Here is a 26,842-nt window from a genome sequence, read left to right as displayed (position 1 = left end):
TCAAATCTCAGACGCTTGATTCTCAGAACATAAGTGGCCAAGATTAATGCACAGATCATGCTACTTGAACAATGCCAAGTTACTCTTATAGAAATAAGGAGCAACTTCTATTTGGTGTGCAGGTTCCATCTTTGCCATCTGGGAACAAACATAGACTCTCTCTGACATGTGGAACATAGCCCCCAGCTTTCAGATAATTCTCAATAAAGGCAGTTCTGTGCAATGGACAATCCTGCTCACATGAGAAAAGGCAACAGACAGATGAGGTTTACCTTGGAGATTTTGCAATGGCAAAGTCATGATGCCTCCCGCAGCTGCGGCTGCAACGAGCCCTTGGATGTTGGTGAGATTGGCGGTAGGCAGGGTGAGGACCAGTCCTTGTTGGCCACCCAGCTGTCCTGCCATGTTGAAAGGAATAAGGATGGGCTGGTTGAGGGCTGGTGTGCCTCCTGGCATCACCCCGGCCACGGCAGAGGCCAGCTGTTGTGCTGTCAGCAGAGGCTACAATGAAACAAACAGAAACAACCGCTTCACTGTCATAGGAGGAGCCAAAGCATTACCAGAGTTATAGGTACAATAGAACAATGGCGCTTGTCCAGCTGGGTCTCTATCCAATCCTGCCCTTTCTTAGCTACCCAAAACATGTCTGAACATGCCACTTCCCTGCTCAAGAACCTCCCTATTTCCTCTAGCATCAAATGTAAACCAAACCCCTCAGCATGGCATTTATAATTTTTCCAGTCTAACTCCTACCACTTTGGCAGATGTTTTTTTTGTGTTCCTCCCTTTCAGGCATGCTTCATTCTGGCCAAACTCTTCTATTTGCCATTCCCTGAATTCAGCATTCTATCTCCAGTCTCTAAGTCACTGCCACAGATTGTCTGTTCTGCCTGTAGTGCCCTCCCTCTTCACCTTAGCCTCTGAGAATCCCTAGTTTGTGCCTGATTGCCAGGTCTCCCTCCCTCCCTTCCTCCTTCCCTCTCTCTGTCTCTATTTGTCTCTCTGTCTGCCTCCCTGCCTCTCTCTGTCTCTGTCTCTCTATTTCTCTGCCTCTCTCTCCTTCTCCTTTTACCTCCCTTCCCCTCCCCTCACCTCCTCGCATTGTCATGTATAGACTTCCCTTTGTCTATGCTATATTTTCACCCAGAGGAATGGGATTTCCTGGTGGGCTGATTGTTTTCTGTTTTGCCTGTGTATCCCTAGGGCTCAGCATGATACCCAGGCACCCAGCAAACATATCAAACTTGCTTCTTGGAATGGCCTGGTATAAAGCAGCCTCTCCCATGGCCAGTACATGATCTGAGCAAGAGATAACCCACAGGTAAGCTGGCAGAAAATGCTTGTGAAGTGTGTGTGTGTGTGTATGTATGTATGTGTGCATGTATGTGTGCGTGTATGTGTGTGTGTTTGTGTGTATGTGTGTGTATGTATGTGAGTGTATGTATGTGTGTGTATGTGATATTTTATTCTCTGCAAGAGCTAATTAGGCTCCAGGTCTTCTTATGAGGGTCTCAAACCTTCTAAGTGAGATACCTCAAGTTTCTGAAGCTGTATCCTATTGACACTGCATAGTATACCAGATCAAAAGCCCCCCTTGAGGTCAGGACAACCTGATTCAAATCTGATCTCTGACAATAGTTGTGCAGTCCTGAACAAGGCCCTTTACCTCTACGTGCCTCAGGCAACTCCCTAAGATCTATCTGCTAAGTTATTGGCAGGTTGTGGTTAGCATCAGTAAAGGGAATTCCCACACTGGGAGGTCTGCTACATTGTTGTGATACAATCATATTTGTGGTGCCATTATGTAGAGAATGGCAGTACGGCATAATTGATAGAGAAGTGGCTTCAGTGCCAGGAAGACTTGGTTCATGTCCTGCCTTGAACACATCCTGCTTGTGGAACCCTGAGTGGGGCTTTAGGCTGCTCTCTGACTACAAGTTACAGATAAGGTACTGACTGTATTGGTAAAGGGAGTTTCCTTACCTGGGAGTTACTTAAACCAATTTACACTGGTCTAGATCCCTAGATTAGAGCTATAAAATCACAGATCCAGTCCCAATGCTTATCCCAGCATGAGTAAGAGCTAATCTGGGCTACTCCTGTAAGCAGACCTTGGACTAGTCAAAATCACAAGGCAGCATATTTTGGCTCGGTGTAAGGAGAACTTTTTAGCAATCACCACTGAAAGTCTTATTTGATGAGGCAGTGTCTGTCTCTGTAGAGATGGCCACTTCTTCGCAATGTGGCAAAATAAGTAAGAATTGCTTGGGAAGCTAAGTTCTTTCTGAGTCCCTTTGGATATGCTGAGATTCTATGATATATACCTGATCTCAACTTTATCTTTGCCTTTCTTGGAAGCAGGCAAGACAAGCATTAGCACCTCCATTTTACAAATGGAGGAACTGAGGGACAGAGAATTTCAGTGACCAACCCGAGATCACACAGAAACTGAGATCCTTGAGAGCAGAGACTCTTTCTCTTTCTCTTTCTCTTTCTTCCTTTCTTTCTTTCTTTCTTTCTTTCTTTCTTTCTTTCTTTCTTTCTTTCTTTCTCTCTCTCTCTCTCTCTCTCTCTCTCTCTCTCTCTCTCTCTCTCTCTCTCTCTCTCTTTCTTTCCCTAGCAATTAGTACAGTGCTGACACATGGTAGGCACTTATATGCTTCTTGACTTGACACGACATCAATAGCTGGCCTAGGGCTAGAATTGACATCTCACTTCTAGCCTTATAATCTATCTCTAAACCAATGGTTCTCAACTTCTGGTTCTGATTGCTGGTTCATCTTCATAGGGTTATGGCTGGGAGGAAGCTGGTGTTATCCTAGATGCTATTGCCTGGAATGAAAAGTTGGTCTGGGACATGGCTTTGACTTTTAATGAGTCTTTCCTCTACCAAAAATGCCCCCTCACCTCCCACCCAGCTCCATGTTTGGCTAAGACAACTGCTACTCATCTTCCATGATGCTTCTCTAGATCCTTGGTGATCCAAAAAGTACTGAAGACTTGAAGATATTTAAGATGGGCCTTTGAATTCATCTAGTCCAACCTCTTCTCTTGACAAATGAGGAGGATCAGTCTCACTGAGGCAGAAGGGGTTGCCCAAAGTCCCACTGGTTAAGGGGCAGAATGAGGAGTAGCACCTGAGTCCTGAGGGCCAAGTCTAGGGCTCTTCCCAGTCTACCACACTGTCTCCCTCTGACAGTAAGGTAGCTGGAAGACTTGAGCTTGCTTCCAGCCTCGGCTCCTTGCTAGCTGTTTAACCTTCAAATTTCTCAGCCTTAGTTTCCACGTGTGAAAAAGGAGGATAACAACACCACGGACCTGACAAGGAGGTTGTGAGGCTCCAGTGAGATAACATGGCGAGCACTTTCAAACCTTAAAGTGCCAATATAATTCCAGCTATAATTGTACTGCCTACCTACGTATTTGACTGACATGACTGATACTTATATTCTCTCACTCTAGAAAGGTGTCATTATAAAAAAGGCATTATTCCTCATTTAATGGAATGCAAAAGAGAAATGCAAACATGGGGCATAAAACTAATTTCCTTAAGTCGTAAGTGAATGTAAAGAAAAAGGAGGCTGGGTTTGGGCAGGAGGGGTCAGGAAGAGAGTAGAGTAAGCAAATGACGGGCCAGTAAGCTTAACTTTGATTATTCTTAGGAAGATTCTAAATTGTTGCTATTGTTTGTCCTTTTCTCAAAGAGGACCAGTGACATCAGGAGGGTGATGTTTTAACTTGGAAGTGAGTCAGATTTAAGTGAGGCAGGGCTGTGCAAAGTCATCAGCCTCACTCTCTCCTCCAAAGTCATCTGAGTCCAGTGGCCAGACAGATCAGAATGACTGGAGATGGCCCCGGATGCAGGGGGAGATCTTGGCCTTTTAAAACTAAGGTCTTTTTCAGGTCTCAGTTTGCCTGAGGCAACACACGTTCAGTGATTTAAGTAGGTAAGGAATGAGGCTGTTTGAGCACCCCTACTCAAAAAATTCCGAAATATATTATCAAAGGGCTGGTCAGTGACTATACAGCAAAGTAAGCAGTGATCACAAGGAACCATTGTGGTTCCAGCTCCCCAACTCCTGGCACAGAAACAATTTAAGAAGCAGATCAAGACATGTTTTAGCACATGGCCAAGGTGGACACATACGTATATGTTACAAGGGTTTTGTTTTTCTTTCTTTTTTTCCTCAGTGGGGGTGGTGGTGGGAAGCACAATAAATGCTTATTAATTGAGGAAAAAGAAAGAACAAGTCATGTTAGGTTAACCTGCTGCTGTCATTGTTGGTCAGCTGTTTCCAGTCATGCCCAACTCTTCATGACCCCTTCTGGGGGATTTCTCGGCAAAGACATTAGAATGATTTGTCATTTCCTTCTCCAGCTCATTTTACAGATGGGGAAACTGAGGCAAACAAGGTTAAGGAGTTGCCCAGGGTCACATGGCTAGGAAGGGTCTGAGGTCGGATTTGAACTCAGGTCTTCCTGCCTCTCGGCCAGGTGCCTATCTACTGTACCACCTAGCTGCCCTCTCCTATTTTTATGGATAAGGAAAGTGACGTAGAGACTAAGAGATCTGCCCAGGGCCACACTGCTAAGTGAGCATCTATGTATGTGTGTGGCACAATTCTATGTCGAGCTATGTGGCAGGATTAGAGTTGGGGACGATGACAAGCATGCTGGCTCTGGCACCACAGGGCCTGGGCTAAAAGCTGACTTTGCTATATGCTACCTGTGTGATGTGACTGCAGGCAACACCTTTCCCTCCATGAAAGGGTCCCTGCTTCCTCACTTGTACGTTGAGGGTATTGGACAGTCTCTGAAGGTCTCTAAAGTTCAGTCTCCATTGACATCTATGATTCTATGATCCAGAGGCTGGGGAAAATGGTCCTGTACCTTCAAACTCAGGCAGCATCTGTACCATTGAAAATGAATGGGGATCTTTCCTAACCTTTGAAATGTGCAGGCTCTGATGACCCCCATAAGCCAAGAGCCATGTCACAGAAGGAGGTACTACAAACCAGGTTTTGTAATGATGGGTGCAGCCAAGGTCAGGCCAACCCAATCATAAACCTGAGGATTTTTCAAGCCTTGAATCGGTGACTTTCCAGTATATGCCATATAATTAATTCTAGGAACAATAAGCCTAGTAAAAGGGAAACTCAATGATATTGCTACAAACAGGGTGGAAGTATCCTTTCCCCTTTCCAAGAGTGGAAGCCCTGAACCAAAAGACAAGGCAGAAGAGTCTAGCCTTTTATAATTGTATTATCCCCACCAGACTGCAAGTAAGACAAAACAAACAAAAAACCCATTGCCCTCCCCCTAAATATTGGGCTTTAAAAAATCATGACTACATTTCTTTATTAATGCAGCAGCTGCATATGATGTACAGTATTGTCAAACCCAATAAGCCGCACTTGCATTAAAATTGCATTAACTTTTTCTATTAAATCATGTCATATTTCAAAAATGGCCAGGGGAACATTGAAACAAGTCAATTGTATTCACACCCAGGCCATTAAAGTTCTACTCTCTGGAAAGCTGTAAAGGAGCTGAGCAGCCCACTTGTGGAGGCCCAACAAAAACAATTCCACAGGGTCTCAGATCACTCTGAGGGGCATATTTTTAAAAGAGAGCACATCCCTTCTTCATCCCCTTAATAAATAACGAGGCTCTCATGCAGCTTCCCAAACAATAATTCATCACAAACTTTGCTCCACTGGAGTTAATTGGTTTTCACTCATTATTATTTATTTACTTATTTAGTCTTGCTAGATAGCTCCCCTCCCCCCAAAGCATGGGAAAGACACTGACCTGGGGCCCAACAGGGAAGGCTGCTGGGTGGGCCTGGGTGGATGGGTGTTGATCAGCAGCGCTCGTATCAGCCGGTGGTGGATTTCCTCTGGCCCCTGGCAATCAAAAGAGAAGCCTTCCCTTAATATACAGGCTGGAAACTCACCATTTCCCTCTTACTATGATAGCACAGGACTCCAAGTCCAATATGATGGGCCAAAGTGGGCCTATCAATCGCTTCAGGACTCCAATCATTCTCAGCAGCATCAATTATGCTCACCCTCATTCGAGTTGGCCGACTCATTGAGGGAGATCCAGTGAACTGACAGCAGGGATGCTGAAGCCCTCGTCAGCCTGCCTAATGTGCTTTATATTAGACATCATTTTACTCGGAACACAAGCACTCCCTTCCCAGGTGGGAGCTGCGTTTCCTCAGCTGTGATGAGCAGCAGCATTTCTAATTCCTCAAAGCAAAAAAAATTATTGGAGATGTGAACAAGTCACATCTCCTGTGTCTGTCTTTAATCAAGTGTTCCCAGGTCTCTCCCACACCAGACACACTTAGATTTTAATTCATTACTATGTACAAGTTCTTCAAAAACAAAACCTTTGCTAAACGTCATTTCAAGCTGTTCTCTAAACAGAAGCAGAGACAAGGACTCTTGGGTGCTAATAGAAACAATCCAGCTGGAACTCAAAGGGTCGCCTCAGCCCAGCCATCCTGTGCACAGACTGACTCATGGCTCTCACTTTTAGCTCAGGGAGTCCCCGCTGTCATTTAAAGTACAATCCAGGCACCACCTCCCACACAAGGCCACTCCAGAGCCACTCATCATGAGCACCCACTTCCTCATCAAATGACATATTACTTTGTATAAAATTGCCTAGACATTGCATTAACTCATTTGTTCTCATGGTGTATCAACCACAGTACGCAGGCAAGCTTCTGGAGCTAGGCACCTATGGTGGAGACTGGGTGGGGTGGGGCTAATGCACAGGAGCTTAGCTCTAGACTCAGAAGGTACCTTACAGATAAGTCATCACATTCAATCACTTCATTTTACAGACGAGAAAAACGAGGCCCAGAGAAGAGAAGTACCTTACCTAGAACCACATGGCTCATAAGCATCTAAGGCAAAATTTGAAAAGAGGGCAGGGACTTTGGGATTTTTATTTTTGTATCTGTAGTATTCAGCACAGTATAAGCCAACTAGTATTTATTAAGTGACAACTATGTGCCAGGCATTGTGTTTAGTGCTGAGGATATAAAGAAAGGTGGAAAAAAGTTTCTGCTCCAAAGAACTCACAGTTTAATGGAGGAGCCAGCCTGCAACCACTTCTGTATTAACAATATAGAGCCAGGGTAAAGTGGAGATAATCCACAGTGGGAAGGCACTGGAATTAAGGGGGATCAGGGAAGATTTCAATGAAACATGAAGGAAACCAGGAAAGTGGGGAGGTGTAAATGAGGACGGAGGGAGTTCCAGGCATGGGGGAGGGGCAGCCAGAGAAAATGCTCAGAGCATTCGCTTTGCAGCAGGGGCTTGTAAAAATGTTTTGGATTATATTGGCACCTGGACTAAAATCCTGCCGAAGATGATGATGGCAATCCAGCCAAGTCTTTCCCAACTGTATGTTTTATGTCAGACAATTCCTAGTAAGGATCATGAGAAGGAAGAGGCAGTAATGTGGATAGTGGATAGAGAACCAGTTGTGGAGTCCAAATGTCCTGCTTTGGACATATGTTGGCTGTGTGACTCTGGGCAAGTCTCTTAACCTCTCAGAGTCTTAGTAGTTGAATCATTTCTTATCTGTAGGGGTAGAAGGGATTTCCTCTACTCTGCCCTATGTGAAAGAAGGAAGGAAAGAAGAAAAGAAAGGAAGAAACAAGTAAGGACAGAAAGAAACAAAGAAGAAAAACAGAAAGAAGGAAGGAAGAAAAAAGGGAGGAAGGAAGGAAAGAATGAAGGAAGAAAGATAGGAAAAAGGAAGGAAACAAGAAAACAAGGAAAGAAGGAGCAATTTTATGACTTATATTGGCATTTTCTGATGGGTGATTGGAATCCAATTCTATGTAGACCTGAACAAGCCCTTCTCTCCCACTGTTTGTCCTAGGAATAGCAAGTAGAAGACAATTCAAAACCTGTTTATTGGCACACCATGAACTGCTAAGAAAAAAGGGGGGCATGATTCTGTCATACTTATAAATTTTAAAGAAGGTATTATCGGCTCATTTAAAACAAATTCTTCTCTATATTCTCTAAAGGGACAGACTTATAAATAATGGAAATGTGGCAAAAAATACTGCAGCACATTAAACTACAAATAAAATTGAGTGCTACACATTATTCAATTGACTTCTATCTCCACTGCGATGTGTCAATCATAACCGCATTGGATAATGAGATTACGCAATCAGCGAGCCAGGCCATTATGCAGAAACCTGGAAATCTGATTAATTTGTAATATTTCTTGGTGCTGAAAGTCTGAAATGGACATTGCTCAGGGAATACTTACAAGCATTCTATTGAAATTCCTAAATTGATTTGGAACAAACTAATAAAAACACAGACTTGCTGACATTTTATAAAGTGAATTCTGTCAAAGTACGTTTGGCATTTTAATGATTGCCGTCATTTAATAACAAGGGTGAGATGACCTATCATAATAGGCAGAGGTGCCAGCAATTCCCCAGGAAGCTGCAAGAGAAGACCTCTACTTTCTCAGTTTTATTTTTTTAATGTTTGATTAACTTATTCTTCAAAAACAGTGAGGTTTAGTTATTTTTGAAAAGAATGCACATAATGGCACCTTGTGTAAAGCCCCCGTCTGAATCTTTTTCTCTCCCAGCCTCTTGGCCTCTCTACATTCTCTCTGTGGCCTCAAAGAGCCATCCAGCTGCTGAGCACCTTGGACAGATCTTTGCGTTCTGTGAACACCTCTATCTCTATCCCAATGACAATCAAATCTGGTCCATTTTCCTTCTTTAAATGCTCTTCCTTTTGCTTTAGTCCATACTTATTTGCTGACTGTCCTTTTAGAAGGGACATATATGAGCTGGGGAAAATCCAGAGGAAGGCAGTTGGGCAGACAAAGGGCAAAGGGAAAGACAAAGTTGAAGTCATGTAAGGATTCATGAGGAATTTGGTAAGGCGGCGAGGTGCAACAAAAAGAAAATGTGTTTGGAGTCAAGAGGCCTGGATTCAAATGTGAGCTCTGCCACATAAGTGACTTTGGGTAGATCACAACTTCTTTGGGCCTCAGTTTCCTCATCTGTAAAATGAGGAGTTTAGATATGATGACCTCTAAAGTTCATTTCAGATTTAGATCAGCAGTCTTATGTTGGACCAAGAGAAGATTTCAGGGGTATAGGAAATATGCCTTCAAGTATTTAAAGGACTGTTGAAATGAGGATTATTTTAGAGGTGGTTAAGTGGTACAATAGATAGAGAGCTGGGCCTCGATACTGAGAGGTTTGAGTTCAGACACTTCTGAACTATCTCACTCTAGGTGAGTCATTTAACCTGTGTCTGCCTCAGTTTCCTCAACTGTAAAATGGGGATGGTAATGAGTACTTATCTCCCAGGATTGTTGTGAGGGTCAATGGAGAAAATACTTGTAAAAAGGACTTAGCACAGGGCCAAGCACAACAGTAGGTGCTTGGCAAATGTTTGTTTTCTTCCTTCTTTCCTTCCTTCCTGATCAGTTGTAGAGCAGAGAACTAGGAACAAGGTGCAAAGAAGCAAATCCGGAAATTTCTGCTTGCCAGAAAGAGGCCCATTAGAGCCATCCCAAATGGTCATAGGATTTTGGGGGGAAGTCATAGGATCAAAGATTTCAAGCTGGGAAGAGACCTCAGGAAACTTACACTGGAATCCACCTCCATCATTTTGCAGATGAAGGAGAAATGGGCATCTACTACTCAAATTTATACACACAGAGATAGTAATCTTCACAAGCTAGATGTGAATCCAGGTCTTCTGACTTTGGGGCTGATGCATTTCCCACTGAGCCAATCATCTCCCCACAAAGGCTGGTAGCCCACTTGCCAGGGTAGCTGCAAAGAGGATAGTTTTCCAGCTATAGGCTGGACTTGATGCCTGTGAGAGCCTTTACAGCACTGCCATTCTGTGGCTTGGTCTGGAGGTCCTTAGACTGGTGTTCAAAAGGCACGAAGACTTTCCCTAGTTCTTTAAAAATCACCAACCTCTCCATTTTCCCACTTCCATCCACACTGTGCTTTGGAGCATGAGTCTCTCATGTATATGTATATATGTTACATACACTATATACAATATAGTGTATACTATACATCATATGTGTGTACACACATATCTCTATGTAATCTCAACCCCGCTGAACTCCAGGTATAAGTTCACCTGTCTTGGAAGCACTTTGGTATCATCCACTGCTTCCTTTTGGTCTCTGCCTCCCTGGTGCCTAGAGCAGTCTCTGACAGTTAGCTGATTCTTAATAAATGTTTCTTGACTGATTGAGTAACAGAGGCAGCCAGGGAGTGACGTGGGCTTGGAGTGAGGAAGACGATTTTAAATCTTGCCTCAGACTATTATGGGTTACATGGCTGTAGGCAAATCACTTAACCTCTCTTGGCCTCAGTTCCCTCACCTGTAAAATGGAGTGATAATAGTACCCACCTCCCAGACTTGTTGTGAGGGTATGAAATAACATACATACAATATTTTATAAATGTTGAAGGAGTATACAAGGTATCCCTGAAGTCTTAATGCAGGTTTAAGTTGTTATTGTCCTCCTCCTCTTCCTCATTATATAAAAAAGATGTTTTATTGAACATTTTTATGTGCCAGGCATTACTAGGTGCTAAAACAAGAATGAAGCTGTCCTTACCCTCAAAAAGCTTGCTTTCTTTGAAGGGAAGTAATTAACATATTAATAAATGTCATTAATCAAATATTAATATTATATACATATGTGTGCATACATAGATGTATATAAATACATACCTACTAAACTATATATACTACATGTATGTATGGTATGTGTATGTGCAATATACGTTATGATAGAGGGATGAGGAAGGTACTGTAACCAGAGAGGATTAAAAAGCACCTGAAGAAGGGAGCCTGGAAAGGAGCGGGCACTTGGCTTGAGTCTTGGAGGGTGCTAGGACTTCTTGTCTCTTACTAGACTGTAAGCTTCCTGAAGGAAAGACCCCGTCTTCCTCATCTTTGTACTTCCGTACCATTGCATTGCATATGGTAGACTTTGCAAGCATTTGTTGAGTTCATTTTGATGCCCAGACAAGTTCAGAAGCCAAGCCTCCAGCAGGTTCCCTGGTCTTGTGGAACACTTTTTCCACTCTGTTCATGTGGTTTCCCTGGGGTACATGTGTGGACTCTCTTTCAGTCAGAGTGTCTTCTGCTGTGGTTGGAAGTCTTCAGTATCTTTGGTGACATGCAGCAACCCAAGCAAAGACTTTCTTGCTTCTTCAGGAGGTGCCTAACTCTGGCTCTTTGGTGTAAAGACTTCTTGCCTTTGATTTGGTTAGTGGATTGCTCCCACAACACTTAGAAGCTGTCTATATCCACCAGCAATTGAAAAATTTTAGGATTTCACAGAGGACCTATTGTAGTAATAGATATGGAGCCCTTCAAAATCTGTAAAATTGCCTCTTATTAGCCTCATGATGACCCAGTGATGCAGATAGTACAGATATAATTAACCCAACTTTATAGAGGAGGAATCTAAGGTCAGAAAGGTATGTGTTCCTAACCACACAGTTAGGAGGGGGCAGAGGCAGGGTTCAAACCCAGGTCTTCCTAATTCAGGTCTGGAACTCTTTCCTCTACACTAAGACTTGGAGATACCTCTTACAGATACAAGATTTTGAAGTACTATGGGTAAAGAATAACAGGCAAAGGGAACTGGAAGGTCACCAACACTCTTAGAGAAAATGTCTAAGTGACATCTTGAATGGCTATTCAGAAGATTAACTGCATTCTTCAGCCTTACAGTGAAGGCAGTCCAAACTTACCTCTATATTGTCAAGACAATGGCTTATTGAAGAATACTTAAATCACTTGCTTGTGAACAGAATTGGTACAGTACTCACACCAAGCCTGCCCAGAATAGTCCAATGAAACATTGTCTCAGCATTTTCTTTTCTTTCATGCCATCAGCCCAACTATTTAATTCCCAATATCTCTTCCACTGGTAAACAAGGCTCAAAAGGGAAACCACTCCTCTATTACATTGCTACCAGTTGTCCAAACTTTTATTTTGGTTTTGAGTGGCCATAGGCTGGTGATTAATTCTAGAAATAGTCATGAACTTAGACTAAACCATATGTCTTCTAAGCTGGAAGTAATTTGTAGCTCTTTGGATTGATTATCTTCTGATTTTCTCTGTATCTACGCACAAGTGCTGCTCCTAACTCATGATGCCAGTTAGCTTAAGCATGGCCAATCAGTCACATAATCTTCTATCCATGATGAGAACCCAGCCCATAGTTCATAAGAGGATGTATTTTATTCACTTAACTTGCTGATAAGTTTCAGGGTCTATCCCCTATATCTCCCGGCAATCTAAAGAAAGCCTGAAGTCCACATTGATCATTTATGGTTGATAGGCACTTGGAGTCCTCACCCACAGCTAGGACCTTCCATGTCTGGTCAAGATAGAGAGCCAGATAATGAACCCAGTCAGCTGGGGTTTCTGCCCCACCTCCCTATGCCTGGTGGGGTTGGTGATGGTGGTGGTTATGCTGCTGCTGCTACCACAATAATGATGATAGCTAATATACGTTTTAAGTTTGCAAAGTGTTTTACGCACATTACATTATTTGATTCCATTGGTACCACTGCCTCAGAAAATGTGGGAGGAACGGCCAGCCACCATGTATATTGGCAGGAACTCTTGGACAGAGTGAAAGTGATCCATCCAAGTGACAGTCATGCTAGCTTGGAGGAGGAGAAAGAACACTGGGTTTGGAATCAGAAGAGCCAGCCTGGCACCCTGACTCTGCCACTTATATCCAGAGGATGTTGGATGAGTTACTTCCCCTGTCCAGGCCTCAGTTGCATTGGATGTAAAATGGAAGAGTTGAACTAGCTGCCTGCTAACATCCCTTCTAGCTCTCACTATGATTCTTCAGCAGCAGAGAGTTATTCCATTAGCTTCAGTTTAGGGACAATGAAGATAATGGGGGAGTGGTTGGTATTGTTTGTGAACAGGTGTACTCAGGCCCTGGTGAACCTCTGCCAGGTCTCCTCTGAGTGGTCTTGGGCTGGAATCCCTCCCAGTGTGCTAAAGGATGCTTGATCACCATGTACAGCTAGATTTCTTTTTCATATACTGGATCAGCAGTTCTCAAAGTATTGTCTAGAGATTTCTGGGAGTCTTCAAGACCTTTTTAGGGGTCTATGAGGTCAAAACTATTTAAAGGTAATTCTACTACACTTTAATTTCCAATGTCACAAATATTAAGAGATATAACCCACATTAACAAAAGCTCATTTGGGAAGGGTGGAATACTCAACAATATTTAAGAGAAAAAAGGGATCCTGAGGCCAAAAAGTTCAAAAACCATTGATCAGTTTGAAAGAGTCTGGATTCGAAAAGATCTTAAGAGACTGGAATATTGGACCAAATATAATAATTTGAAATTTAGTTGGGATGAATGTAAAACCTTATAATTAGGTTAAAAAATCAACCATAAAAGTCAAAGATGGGAGAGATGTGGCTGGACAGTGATTCATCTGAGAAAGATCCGAGGATGTTAGTGGACCTCAAGCTCAAGATGAGTGAATGGCGCACTATGCAGGCATGCAGGCTGTTAGAATCTTGGGCTACATGGAAAGACAGAGCTTCCCAGAATGGAGAAGGGAATAGGCATTTATATAATGTCTACTACATGAAGTGCTTTACAAATATTATCTCAATTGATCCCCATGACAACCCTGTGAGGTATGGGCATAATCGTCCCACTTTACTCTGCCATGGTCAGATGAAATGTGTTCTCTTATGGGTGTCCCATGTTAGAAAGGGTATTAATAAGCTGGAAAGCATGTGAAGCAGCTCGGGGGTGCTACAGTGCATGGAGTCCTAGACTTGGCGTCAGGAAGAGCTGAGTTCAAATCTGGCCTCAGGCACTTACTAGTTGTGTGACCCTAGGCCAATCACTTGACCTCTGTCTGCCTCAGTTTCTCTATCTACAAAATGGGGTAAATAATAATCCCCAGTTCCCGGGGTTGTTGCGAGGATCAAGTGAACTAATAATGTTTGTAAAGCACTTCAGATTAAAAGCATTATGTGAATGCTATCAGCAAGAGGATGGGAAACCAAGAGGACTCTTGAGTTCATGCCAAGTGGGGATTGGTTGAAGGCCCTGGGAATGTTTATTCCGAAGAAGAGAAGACTTAGGGGAAGAGTGACAGCTGTGGTCTCGGACAAGTCATTAATTTCCCAGGGCCTTAGTTTCCCCATCGGTGAAATAGGGGTGGGTAGATAGAGGGCTTCTGAGATCCTTTTCACTTCTCCATCTGCAATACTATGATCTCCTCGTCTTTGAGGAGCCATTACAGAAGGAGATTGGAAATAGCCCCTCAGGGCAGAACTGGAGCACCAGATGGGACTCAAATGAAGCCTGAACTGTTCCCACGTGGAACAGGCTGCCTCAAGGGCTCTGTTCTGACTGGAGGGCTTCAATCAGGATGGACAGACACTTGTCTGATAGGCTTGTGAAGGGTTGGACTCCATGGTTCCTGAGATTCCTTCGATTCTGAGATCCAGTGATTCCTGATCACTTCCTGGAAACGTTAGAAATACATGGATTCGTTGTTAAGATTCACAAAGGGAAATCACTCTATAAGAACGCTGTCTGGTGAATGATTGTGTAAAATGAGGAATATGTGCATAAATGGCTTCTTTCACCCTCACTAGTCTGTTTTGAAAGTTCTCATTTCTGAATGTTGAGGTTTTTTTGAATGGAGCATGCCTGTATTAGTGAATGAATATACTTTCCCCTCAAATTGTCTCATCTTGCCAAGATTCTTATAGTCCAGGGCACCACAGTCCTCTGGCACCCACACTCCCAACCATGCTGCTATCCTTCACTCCTCATGCTTTCTCACTTGGCCCATCCACTCTGTATGGAAGTATTGCCCTTTTAAACTTGACGATAATAATAACTAGCTAGCATTTCTATAGCACTTTAATGTTTGCAAAGTACTTTACAAATATTATCTGATCTTATCATCACAACAACTCAGGGATTCAGGAGCTATTATTATCACCCCTCAGCAAGAGTGAGAAAGTTAAGAATCACAGAGATAGTAAGTGTCTGGGGACAGATTTGAACTCAGGTCTTCCTGACTACAGGTCTAATACTGTGCCATCTAACTGCATCTGAATGCCTGCTCCCATGGTCATCACCCTGACTCAGGCCCTCATCGCCTCACGAGTGGACTCTCATAATAGTCTTCTGCTCACTTTTCCTGCCTTAAATCTCTCTCCTCTCCAATCTATCCTCCACTTACCTGCCAAGATGATATTTCTAAAGGCCTAGACTGACTGTATCCTCTGCCCAACTACACCCACTCAATAAAATCCAGTGGCTCCCCATTATCTCCAGGACCATTTAAAGTCCTTCACAGTTTAACCTCTTTCAGTCTTTCCAGTTCTCTTAGACTTTCCCCACGCTGGTTTACTTGCGTTCCGTGTCTGTGCACTGGTTATGCCCCATGCCTCGAATGCCCTCCTCACTTCTGGCTCCTGGCTCCTATGGCTTCCTCCAAGACTCAGCTCCAATCTCACCTTCTTCAAAAGGCCTTTCTCAGTCTCTTCTCCAAACCCCTCCCCAAGCTAGGGCCTTCCCTTTGGGATTACCTTCCATCTCCTCTACATACACTTTCTCGATACCTAGTACTTTCCACACTGACTCCCCCATGAGCATGTGGGCTCCTTGAGGACAAGGACTGTGTTTCAGCCTTTCTTTGTGTTCTCATTACTTAGTGCAGTACCTGGCACAGATTGAGTGCCAAGAACACACCACAAAGTTGTGCCGTGAAATCCTGAGCAAAGGCTCCAGTCTTAGGCCCTTCACTCAGTATTTCATGCCACAACTTTGCAATTCCAAAAGGGAATCAAACCCAGAGACGTTTCTCCTTCATTTACCTTTTACAGAACTGAGCCTTTCCACTAAGCCATATTATGAAACGAATGTATCAGGTATTTAGAGGGTATAACATGTTCTGGGTGTCTTCTCTTCCCTTTTAAAGAGTACATGGGAGATACCACAGAGAAGAGAAAGAAATCAAATCACCAGCATGTATCCCTGCTCCCCACTCCCTGTGAAAGCCTCCCACTCCAGTCATACCCCTGTAATGGCCCAGATGGCTTTTATGACTTGGGCCCGTTCTTCATCCCAAGAGGTCAGATTCCACTCCACGCATTAGCACAAACTTAATCACATTAAGGTCATTGAGAGCTCAGACGCTTTGTCTGCTATTCAGACATCCCTCCTTTCCTGTTCGCTGTTAGCACCTGAGAAGGAGAGAATGGGAAAGGTTACTGATTACCACATGGGTACTGGGATTCACTGCTCATTCCTGTCGGCCCATCGATGCCAGCCTGGTGCGTTTCTACCTTCACCTGTATTTTCTTTCTATTTTTTCAAACTTCACTAAATGCCAAAAGAGAAGTGGAAATGTCTGTGAAAGTCTTTTCGGAGTTACTCCACCTGTTGAGTGCTTTTATTCTTATTAAGATTTTAAAAAATTGATGATCTGTCTACATATCATCTAGCCATCTATCACCTATCTATCCATCTATCTCTATATCCATCTCTATCTGTTAGCTATCCACCTATTATCCACCTCTCTATCCATTAACTGTCAAGGACTTATCCATTATCTATCTTTTCATTCATATCTGCCTATAATTATATCTACCTATCTATGTCTATCTATCCATGATCTGTATAATTATCTATTACAGCTATCTTTTCAGTCATCATATATCTATTTATCCTATATATCTACCTACCCATTCATTGATTTATCTTTTTATCTATCCAGATGCTAGTTATCTCTTTGTCCATATCTATCTATTTATCTATCTATCTATCTATCTACTTATCCATCCAGTGATTTATCCTTTTATCTATCCAGTTATCTGCTTGTTATCTATCAATCAATTGATCTATCTATCCATCTATCTATCTTCTATCTATCTATCTCAACATTGGTCAATACCATGATATGGTAGCCAAGGAAGCTAATGCAATCTTAGGTTCCAAGAAGAAAGGCCCAGTGCCTGTGCCTAGGGAGAGGACAGGCCAATATACTTTATTATGGTCAGGTCACATCTGGAGGCTTGTATTCTATTGTGGGCTCTACATTTTAGGAAGGACATTGATGAATTGAGGAGCACGCAGATGGAGTAGTGGAGATGCAGAAGACCCTCTAGATCATGCTTTATAAAGACTGGTTAAAGGAACTGGAGTTATTTATTCTGGAAAAAAGGAAGTCATATTAACAAGGAGGTGAGAGCTATCACTAAGTATTTGAAAGGCTGTCACATGGAAGAGAGATCAGCCCCCTCCTGTTTAGCCTCAGAGGGCATAACCAGGAGCCATGTACAGAAGCTGCAAAGAGGCAGATCTAAGCTTAATGGCAGGAAAAGTCTGCTAACACCAAGAGCCGTCCAGAAATGGAAGGTGCTACACCAAGAGCTACTGTGAATGACAACATTTGCATGGATGAGTGATGGAACACTTGTTAAGCACAAGCACCTACTGTGTGCCTGGCCCTCTGCTAAGAACTGAGCTTAGACACACAAGCAAGGAAGGCAATCCCTGCTCCCAGGAAGCTTGCGTTCTAATGAGGGGCATGGAAAGGGGAAAGGGGAAGGAGGAGCAGAGGAAGGGAAGGGGAGGGAATAAGCTCCTATAGGACACCTTCTCAATGCCAGACACTGTGTTAAGCACTCGCACACTCGATCCTTATAGAACCCTGCAAAATAGGTGCTTTTATCTCCTTTTCACAGTTGGAGAAATTAAGGCAAACAGGTTAATTCACACAACTAGTAAGTGCCTGAGGTTCAGAGAGCTGGGAAGGGTCTGAATCAGGTCTTCCTGGCTCCAGATTCAACACTCTAACCACTGTGCTTCCTAGTTCCTAAAAAGGAGTTGAAACGGTGGGGATGGCATGACTTGGAAACTATCCAATGACCAGAAACAGGGATCTGGTTCCAGGCAAGAGCAGGAACAAGCTTATGTAGCAGAGCTAAGGGTGGCTCCAAGGCAGAGGAAACTGGCTTTTCATGGGAGAGAGATGGAGAGATGCCAATGTTGGTCAGAGTATGTAGGCAGCACAGTGGGGAAATGTCAGAGAAATTAAGTGGAGGCCTGGTTTGGGCAAGATGAGATGACAGATCATCTTTCAGAGCTTTGTCTATAATTTGGGTTTACTTGGAAGTGTATTTGTTATATACATATTAGAATGGAAGCTTTTGGAGGGCAGGAGCTGATTTAAAATATTTTTATTCCCAGAACCTGGAGCAGCACTTTGATTCATTCATTCAACAAACATGTATGCAGTAGGTACCTGCTATGTGCTAGGCGCAACTCTAGGAGTTAGGTATATAGAGATAAAAACCAAAACCACCTCCATCCTCAAGGAGCTTCAATTTTAATAGAGTTAATGAATATATACATTTATTAGTAGATACAAATATATGTATACACATATATGTACACAGGGGCAGCTAGATAGCATCCTAGTGGACAGAGTGCTGAGCTTGAAATCATCTTCCTGAGTTCAAATCTGGCCTCAGACACTTACTAGCTGTGTGACCCTGGGCAAGTCACTTAATCCTGTTTGCCTCAGTTTCCTCCTCCATAAAATGAACTGGAGAAGGAAATGGCAAACCACTCCAGTATCTCTGCCAAGAAGACCCTCAATGGGGTCATGAAGAGTCAGACACAACTGAAAATGACTGAAAAACAAAAAAAAATGCACACATGTATACATACATATGCATGTATGTGTGTGTGTGTATGTGTGTGTGTATGTATTACAAAGTAATTTCGTCTTGGTGAGGGGAGGTAATGACAGCTTAAACACATACACCTATATAATAGTCCATAGCTGGCATCTGTATAGAGCTTTTAGGTTTACCAAGCACTTTAAAAATATTATCCCATTTCGCTCTTACAAAAACCCTGGAAGGTAGATGCTACTATGATCTTATTTTTACAAATGAGAAAACCAAGGCAGACAGAGGTTAAGTGACCTACCCACAGTCACATAGTTAGTAAATGTCAGAGGCTGGATTTGAACTCAGATCTTCCTGACTCTAGGTCCAGCTCCACTCACTGCACCACTCAGCTGCCTATTTATAGTCACAGAATAGTTAAACAAATTGTGGTGTGTGAGTATAATGAACAATAACTATGAAGAACCAAGAGAAGCATGAGAAGGGTAATATGAACCAACACAGAGTAAAGGGCATGGAATCCAGAAAACCATCTACATGGCGACTACAGCTCTGTAAATGGGCAGAATAATAAAACTGGACTGCATAGTGGATGATCACAATAAAACCAGTTTTTCCTGCAAAAGAATTGAGAAAAACCCAGCTTTCTCCCTTCTTTACATGTCTCCTCACATGCATGATTGCAGAGTCTCTGAAATGGCTGATTATTGGTGGTTATGGCTAAACTGTTTTCTCTTTCTTTTTTCTTTTTTGTTAGAAGCAATGGTTCCCCAGGGAAGAGGGAGGAAGAAGGATATATTCAGGAAATGAAAGTTATGTAAAAAGAAAAGCTTTTAAACAACTTTTTTAAAGGGAAGAAAAATATATATAAAAAACCTTTCCCCTCCCTTTCTGTCCTTGACTCCTTGAGAAATTCCTGAATGCAGAAAGCCTCCTCTGCCATGAAGCAGATGATAATCGGGCATTCATAGCAAGACTGAATCGAGAGTTGCCATCGGAGAAATCCTTATTCCAATGGAAAGTGATGGCATCTGGACCCTGTGGTCCCTCTTATAAACAGTACAAGAGCTCGAATGCATCTGGCAGAAATCAGCTGATGATTATGCCTTAATTGCTACAAGCAAAAGAACTGAAGTCTAGGGAAAGGAGGTGGCCACTTACACCATCTGCTTTGAAAGATGGTTGGTGGCCATCCCTCTCTAAGCTCAAAGCACCTCCCTTACCCAAATTCAACTGCTCCCCAGTCATCCCTTTAAGCCAGGCCCTCTCCTCTGCATTCTTTCTTTTCCCAATATGCTACTATTCCTGAGCCAGGAGCACAAAGTATAAAGAGACTTATCAGCTTCCTCCAGTGGGAAGCTCCTCTGTAACATTAGAGCACCAGGTACAAACCCCACCCTAGCTATTTAGACTGGAGGCACTAGCAGCTGGGGGAACAGAAAACACCTTATGTGGAAGGTGATCTTGAATGGAGCATTGAAGGAAACTAGGGATTCCGAGAAGCAGCAGTAAGGAGGGAGGACATTCCAGGCATGAAGGATAGCCAGGACAAAGGCATGGAGGTGGAAAAGGAACATCAAAGCCAGTCTGTCTGGAAGCCAGCAAAAACTGAGAAGAGTCTTGTTCAAGAAATCTAGAACTGAAATTTAGGGTTATATTGTGAAGGACTTTAAATAGTAAAAAAGTTTATATTTGAAACTGGAGGTAATAAATACTGGAGTTTGCTGACTAGAAGTGTGACAGGGTCAGATGTGTACGTTAGGAAAATCCCTTGGGTCAGAAGGATTGGAGTTTGAAGAGACCTGTGCAGGGGTGCCCATTCAGGAGGCCATTGCAATAGTCTAGTCAAGACATGATGAAGACCTGAACTGGCTGGTAACTAGAGGAGAGAACATGGATATGGGAGAGGTTGAGGGGATTCTTGTTCATATAGGTCTTGGAATAGGTGGCAACTGAATTCCTTTCCAGCTTGGAGATTGTTTGGGAACTTGTCTTCTTGACTAGGGTGTTTAGCAACTGATTGGGGGAGGGGACAGAAGTGGTTAAGGGCTGGGAGCAGAACCAAGATGGTGGCTGGAAAGCAGGGACTTGCTTAAGCTTCCCCCCAGGTCCCTCCAAACACCTATAAAATGGCTCTGAACAAAATTCTAGAGTGGCAGAACCCATAAAATAGCAAAGGGAAGCAGGGCTCCAGCCCAGGACAGCCTAGATGGTCACTGAGAAGGGTCTATCGCATGGAGGTGGGAGTGGAGTGGAGCAGAGCCCAGTGTGGGCCGTGCTTGGATCAACCAGACTGGGAGCCGGGTGGAACAGGCCATAGCACTCTGAATCACTGAGCTGTGGCAGTGACTAGACTTCTGAACCCACAAACGCCAAAGACAACAGAGAAGGTTAGTGGGAAAAGCTGCTGTGACAGAGTGAAAGGAGTTCGCTGTAGGCCACTGCCCCAGGGGCGGAGGAGGTGGTGCAGCTCTGAGGCTGCTTCCAGAGCTACAGCTTCAGTTGCCTCTAGCCCCAGGCCCACCTGGTGGGAGGAATTAAGCGGTGGATTAGAGAGGGAGTGCAGACCCTGCTTGGATCTGAGTCGATGTCCTGGTTGGCAATTCTTGGGGGAGAAGGAGCGCTGGTGTGGCAGAGCTTGCTGTGTAGAAGTAGCTCTGAAAATAGCAGCACAGCCTCTCAAGCTCATCAAAAAGCTCAAGGTTCAAGTAGTTGGCTGGGAACATGAATAAGCAGCTAAAACAGACTCAGATTCAGACTCAGACTTTGGAATCTTTTTTTGGTGACAAAGAAGACCAAAACATACAGCCAAAAGAAGTCAACAAAGTCAAAGAGCCTACATCAAAAGCCTCCAAGAAAAATATGAATTGGTCTCAGGCCATGGAAGAGCTCAAAAAGGATTTGGAAAAGCAAGTAAGAGAAGTAGAGGAAAAATTAGGAAGAGAAATGAGAGTGATGCAAGAAAACCATGAAAAACAAGTCAATGACTGGCTAAAGGAGACCCAAAAAATACTGAAGAAAATATCACCTTAAAAAATAAACTAACTCAAATGGCAAAAGAGCTTCAGAAAGCCAATGAGGAGAAGAATGTCTTGAAAGGCAGAATTAACCAAATTGAAAAGGAGGTCCAAAAGACCACTGAAGAAAATACACCTTAAAAATTACGTTGGAGCAAGTGGAAGTTAGTGACTTTATGAGAAATCAAGATATTATAAAACAGAACCAAAGGAATGAAAAAATGGAAGACAATGTGAAATATCTCATCGGAAAAACCACTGACCTGGAGAATAGATCCAGGAGAGATAATTTAAAAATTATTGGACTACCTGAAAGCCACAATAAAAAAAGAGCCTAGATATCATCTTTCAAGAAATTATCAAGGAGAATTGCCCTGATATTCTAGAGCCAGAGGGTAAAACAGAAATTGAAAGAGTCAACTGATCACCTCCTGAAAAAGATCCCAAAAAGAAAACTCCTAGGAATATTGTTGCCAAATTCCAGAGCTCCCAGATCAAGGAGAAAATACTGCAAGCAGTCAGAAAGAAACAATTTGAGTATTGTTGAAACACAATCAGGATAATACAAGATCTAGCAGCTTCTACATTAAGGAATCGAAGGGCTTGGAATATGATATTCCAGAGGTCAATGGAGCTAGGATTAAAACAAAGAATCACCTACCCAGCAAAACTGAGTATCATGCTCCAAGGCAAAATATGGATTTTCAATAAAATAGAGGATTTTCAAGCTTTCTCAGTGAAAAGACCAGAGCTGAATAGAAAATTTGACTTTAAACACAAGAATCAAGAGAAGCATGAAAAGGTAAACAAGAGAGGGACTTACTGGAAGGGACTTACTAAAGTTGAACTGTTTTGTTTACATTCCTACATGGAAAGATGATGTGTGTAATTCATGAGACCTCAGTATTAGGGCTGCTGAAGGGAATATATATATATATATATATATATATATATATATATATATATATATATATATATATATATATATACACACACACATACATATACATGTATACATATATATATATACATATAGATAGATAGATAGATAGATAGATGGAGGGCACAGGGTGAGTTGAATATGAAGAGATGATATCTAGAAAAATCAAATTAAGGGATGAGAGAGGAATATATTGAGAGAGGGAGAAAGGGAGAGATAGAATGGGGTAAATTATCTCACATAAAAGTGGCAAGAAAAAGCAGTTCTATAGGAAGGGAAGAGGGGGCAGGTGAGGAGGAATGAGTGAATCTTGCTCTCATCGGATTTCACCTGAGGAGGGAATACCATACACACTCAATTGGGTATGTTACCCCACAGGAAAGAAGGAGGAAGGGGATTAAAAAGGGAGGACGATAGAAGGGAGGGCAGATAGGGAGAGGAGGTAATCAAAAGCAAACACTTTTGAAAAGGGACAGGGTCAAGAGAGAAAACTGAATAAAGGGGGATGTGATAGGAGGGAGCAAAATATAGTTAGTCTTTCACAACATGAGTATTGTGGAAGGGTTTTACATAGTGATACGCATATGGCCTATGTTGAATTGCTTCCCTTCTTAGAGAGGGTGTGTGGGGAGAGAAGAGGGGAGAGAATTTGGAACTCAAAGTTTTAAAAGCAGATGTTCAAAAAAAAAGGCGTTTTTGCATGCAACTGAGAAATAAGATATACAGGCAATGGGGCATAGAAATCTATCTTACCCTACAAGAAAGTAAGGGAAAAGGGGATGCGGGGGAGTGGGTGACAGAAGGAAGGACTGACTGGGGAACAGGACAATCAGAATATATGCCATCTTGGAGTGGGGTGGGAGGGTAGAAATGGGGAGAAAATTTGTAATTCAAAATCTTGTGGAAATCAATGCTGAAAACTAAAAATATTAAATAAATAATTAAAAAGATAAAAAAAGAGAAGTGGTTGAGGGCTGATGAGTGTGTTCTTAGTTCAAATGAGCAGTAAATATAATGAGAGACATGATATTCTTCACCATGAGGTAAGAGAAAATGAAAAAGAGAGCTAATCAACCAAACTTGGGCAGCACCTTAAGATTCCCTGCCAGCCTCCTACCTTCCCTCAGGCTCTTTGCAGCAGACGTTTTTTGGTTTCACTTCATATTACCTATCCCCCCAAATGGGAGGGGGGAGCGAGAATGTGGAAAGAGGAAATGGTTAAGTGAAAAACACTCAATCAAAATAATAACACTGGAGCACTTCTCACCCCGATGTAACTCTTTGGGAGAGCTCCCACTGAGGAGAGACTCACAACTGGGGGGAGTTGGTCCTACATTCTTAATGGGAAACATATTCATCCTTCTTACAGTACAACAAAAATGATGCCAAATCTGGCTCCATATTATTGCTCTGTGATTTATGGCAATTTCCTGACCACTTTTCCTTTCCATATCCATATCTTTGCTCATCTATTTGTGGGGATCCATGGCGCTAAGCGGCTGGCTGATCCATTTTACTGATTTACTCTCAGAGCTCCCCACTCATCGCAAAAGCATCTCATGTACTAGTTTCAGGGGGGAAAAAGGATAAAAATCAACTAGTCCCCCAAATATAAAATCCATTAAAGTCGAAATCAAGCCATGAGTCTACAGGGATCCTTCAATAGGGCAGATGCCTCTCCGAAGCAACTCAAGACTAGGGAGTAAAGTCAAATTCACCTCACTTAAAGATATGCAAAAGACAAGAAGGAAAGAACTTTCCCTCCCCTACCCACCCCCATCATAATGATGACAATCAAGGTAGTGACCACACCTGGTGATGGTAAGAGATAAGCATCTCAGTCTTTTGTTTTTGTTGTTGTTGTTTGCGCAGCTAGGTGCTGCAATGGACAGAGTATCAGGCCTTAAGACAGGAAGACCTGAGTTAAAATAGGGACTCAGATGCTTATTAGTTGTGTGATCCTGGGCAAGTCACTTAACCCTATCTGCTTCAGTTTCCTCATCTGTAAAATGAGTTGGAGAAGGGAACGGCAAACCACTCTAATATAATACAACATATATTTATATTATATTTATTTTATTTATTGCCATAATTGAAAACTATCTCACACTAAAAGGCTCTTAATGTAAAAGCCTTCATGGTGTCTTCTAGCAGTAACAGATCAGCCATGTTCTTTCACCCTCTTCGGAAAGCATGATATTCTTGTGTTCTCAGTCCTCAGAATTTGTTGCTCCCTCAAAGGGAAGACTTTTCACAACTATAACATGTTGGGGTTAATTCTTTCTTGGGGGATCATTATTTAACTCAATCACATAATAACGCCAAACCACCAATTTCTCGGATTACTTACTTTGAGGTCTATGACAAATCTCATATTTCAAATTTATGTAAAATTAATCTAGATTCAGGTCAGAATTCAATCCAATTCAGTTCAACAAAGTGCACATGGATAAAGGGCCTAGCCTGGAACCGTTGGACCTGAGTATTCAAGTAAAAATCTGTAAAGGGTATTTTAGAGGAGTCGTCTATACTGGGAATGGAATTATTGTAGATGACATTAGAGCAGCTAGGTAGCACCATAGTGCATAGCTCGCCAGACCTGGAGTCAGGAAGACCTGAGTTAAAATCCAGCCTCTGACACTGACTGTGTGACTCTGGGCAAGTCACTTAACCCTGTTGGCCTCAGTTTCCCCATCTGTAAAGTGAGCTGGAAAAGGGAATGGCAAACTGCTCTAATATTTTTGCCAAGAAAACCCCAAATGGCATTGCAAAGAGTCGGACATGACTGAAAAATGACTGAAAAACAACGACAGACGACTTTGGCCAACATTCTCATTATTTATGTCATTGGCACAACTGCTGACCTTCACACAGTCCTTTAAGGTTTGCAAAGCACTTTATAGACATTGTATCCTCCCAATAATCTTGTGACATAAATATGAGAAGAAATTCTCACATTTTATAGATAAGTAAGTTGAGACTCAGTGAAGTACCTGGCATTAACAGCTAAGTGTTGGAGCTCTTGGGAGGCTGCAAGGCATAGAGGTCAAAATATGGATTTGGCATCAAAGAAGCTAGGTACAGATACTAGCTCTGTCAATTTTAAGACCATGAGACCTTGGACAGGTCATTTAACCTTTTGGTGCCTCAGTTTCCTTATCTGTAAAAAATGAAGGGAGGGATTAGACTAGATCATCTCAGAGAACCCTTCTGACTTTAAACCTATGATCATATGGCTTCTAAGATTCTCTCCAAATCTAAACTTTATGATTCAAAGGAATTTAAGCAACTATTAATGTATGAGGCTGACCAATGACCAATAGTGCTTTATAACAACAATAAATAATCAATAATGCAGAAGATGGAAGGAGAGAAGTACAATGATTGGGGGGGGGGGGAATGTCTCGAATGTTTAGGATCAATATCTATTTCATCTGATTCAATGCTCCATCCTGGAGTCGGGTAGGAACATGAAATGAGACAATTTGATGTTCAGTCTCTGTGTGAACCTGTTGAGATTTTCCTGGTCTAGATTCCTATAGACAGAAAGACCTCGGTGATCCTGAACTCAGACCATGAGCCAGAGATGTAGGATGATGCATCTTGTAGCCTGGCTAATTGCTAAATGAACGAACACAAACAAAGGCAGATTAGCAAAGACCAGAGTTCTCACCAGAATGCCTTTGCTTCAATGATCACTGGGTCTCTTGGGCAGCTCTAGGAGCTAGTAGCCCAGTGGACCTACAGCTCTAGTCTCTCCATTCCTCTAGAGCAAGTGTTCTTATCCTGAGATGCATGAACTTCAAAAAAAAATTTTGATAACTATTTCAATATAATTGGTCTCTTTTGTAACCCTAAGTATTTTATTTTTTGCATTTAAAAAACATAGTTCTGAAAATGAGTACATCCACAGGATACACCAGACAGCCAAAAGGGTCCACAACACAGAAAAGTTAAGGACCCCTGATCTAGAGTTAGAGTCAGTGAGAGGATTTCTCAGAAGGGAGGCCAAGAGTCAAACACTGTTCCCTTCAAGTGTTCTATTCTTACACCAGAAGGATTCTGAGGTTCCCCTTCCAGCTTTCAATCTATGATTCCATGGCTGCCTTATGCTCTTGGA

The 26,842-nt window shown here is 42.5% G+C and overlaps 1 protein-coding gene across 2 annotated transcripts in view; it reads right to left on the bottom strand.

The window, feature by feature from the left end:
* POU6F2 (POU class 6 homeobox 2) overlaps positions 1–26,842 on the bottom strand; it is a 507,199-nt gene that overhangs the window by 258,333 nt on the left and 222,024 nt on the right. For both annotated transcript variants that reach the window (XM_036739293.1, XM_036739294.1), the window contains exons 3-4: positions 5,812–5,906; positions 273–501 (exon numbers count right to left, since the gene is read on the bottom strand). In XM_036739293.1, the coding sequence (XP_036595188.1) occupies positions 273–501; positions 5,812–5,906 (324 nt within the window). The remainder of the gene's footprint in view (positions 1–272; positions 502–5,811; positions 5,907–26,842) is intronic.

This window comes from Trichosurus vulpecula, chromosome 9 (assembly GCF_011100635.1).
Source record: "Trichosurus vulpecula isolate mTriVul1 chromosome 9, mTriVul1.pri, whole genome shotgun sequence".
Taxonomy (NCBI): Eukaryota; Metazoa; Chordata; class Mammalia; order Diprotodontia; family Phalangeridae; genus Trichosurus; species Trichosurus vulpecula.
This window is presented reverse-complemented; position numbering and strand designations above follow the sequence as displayed.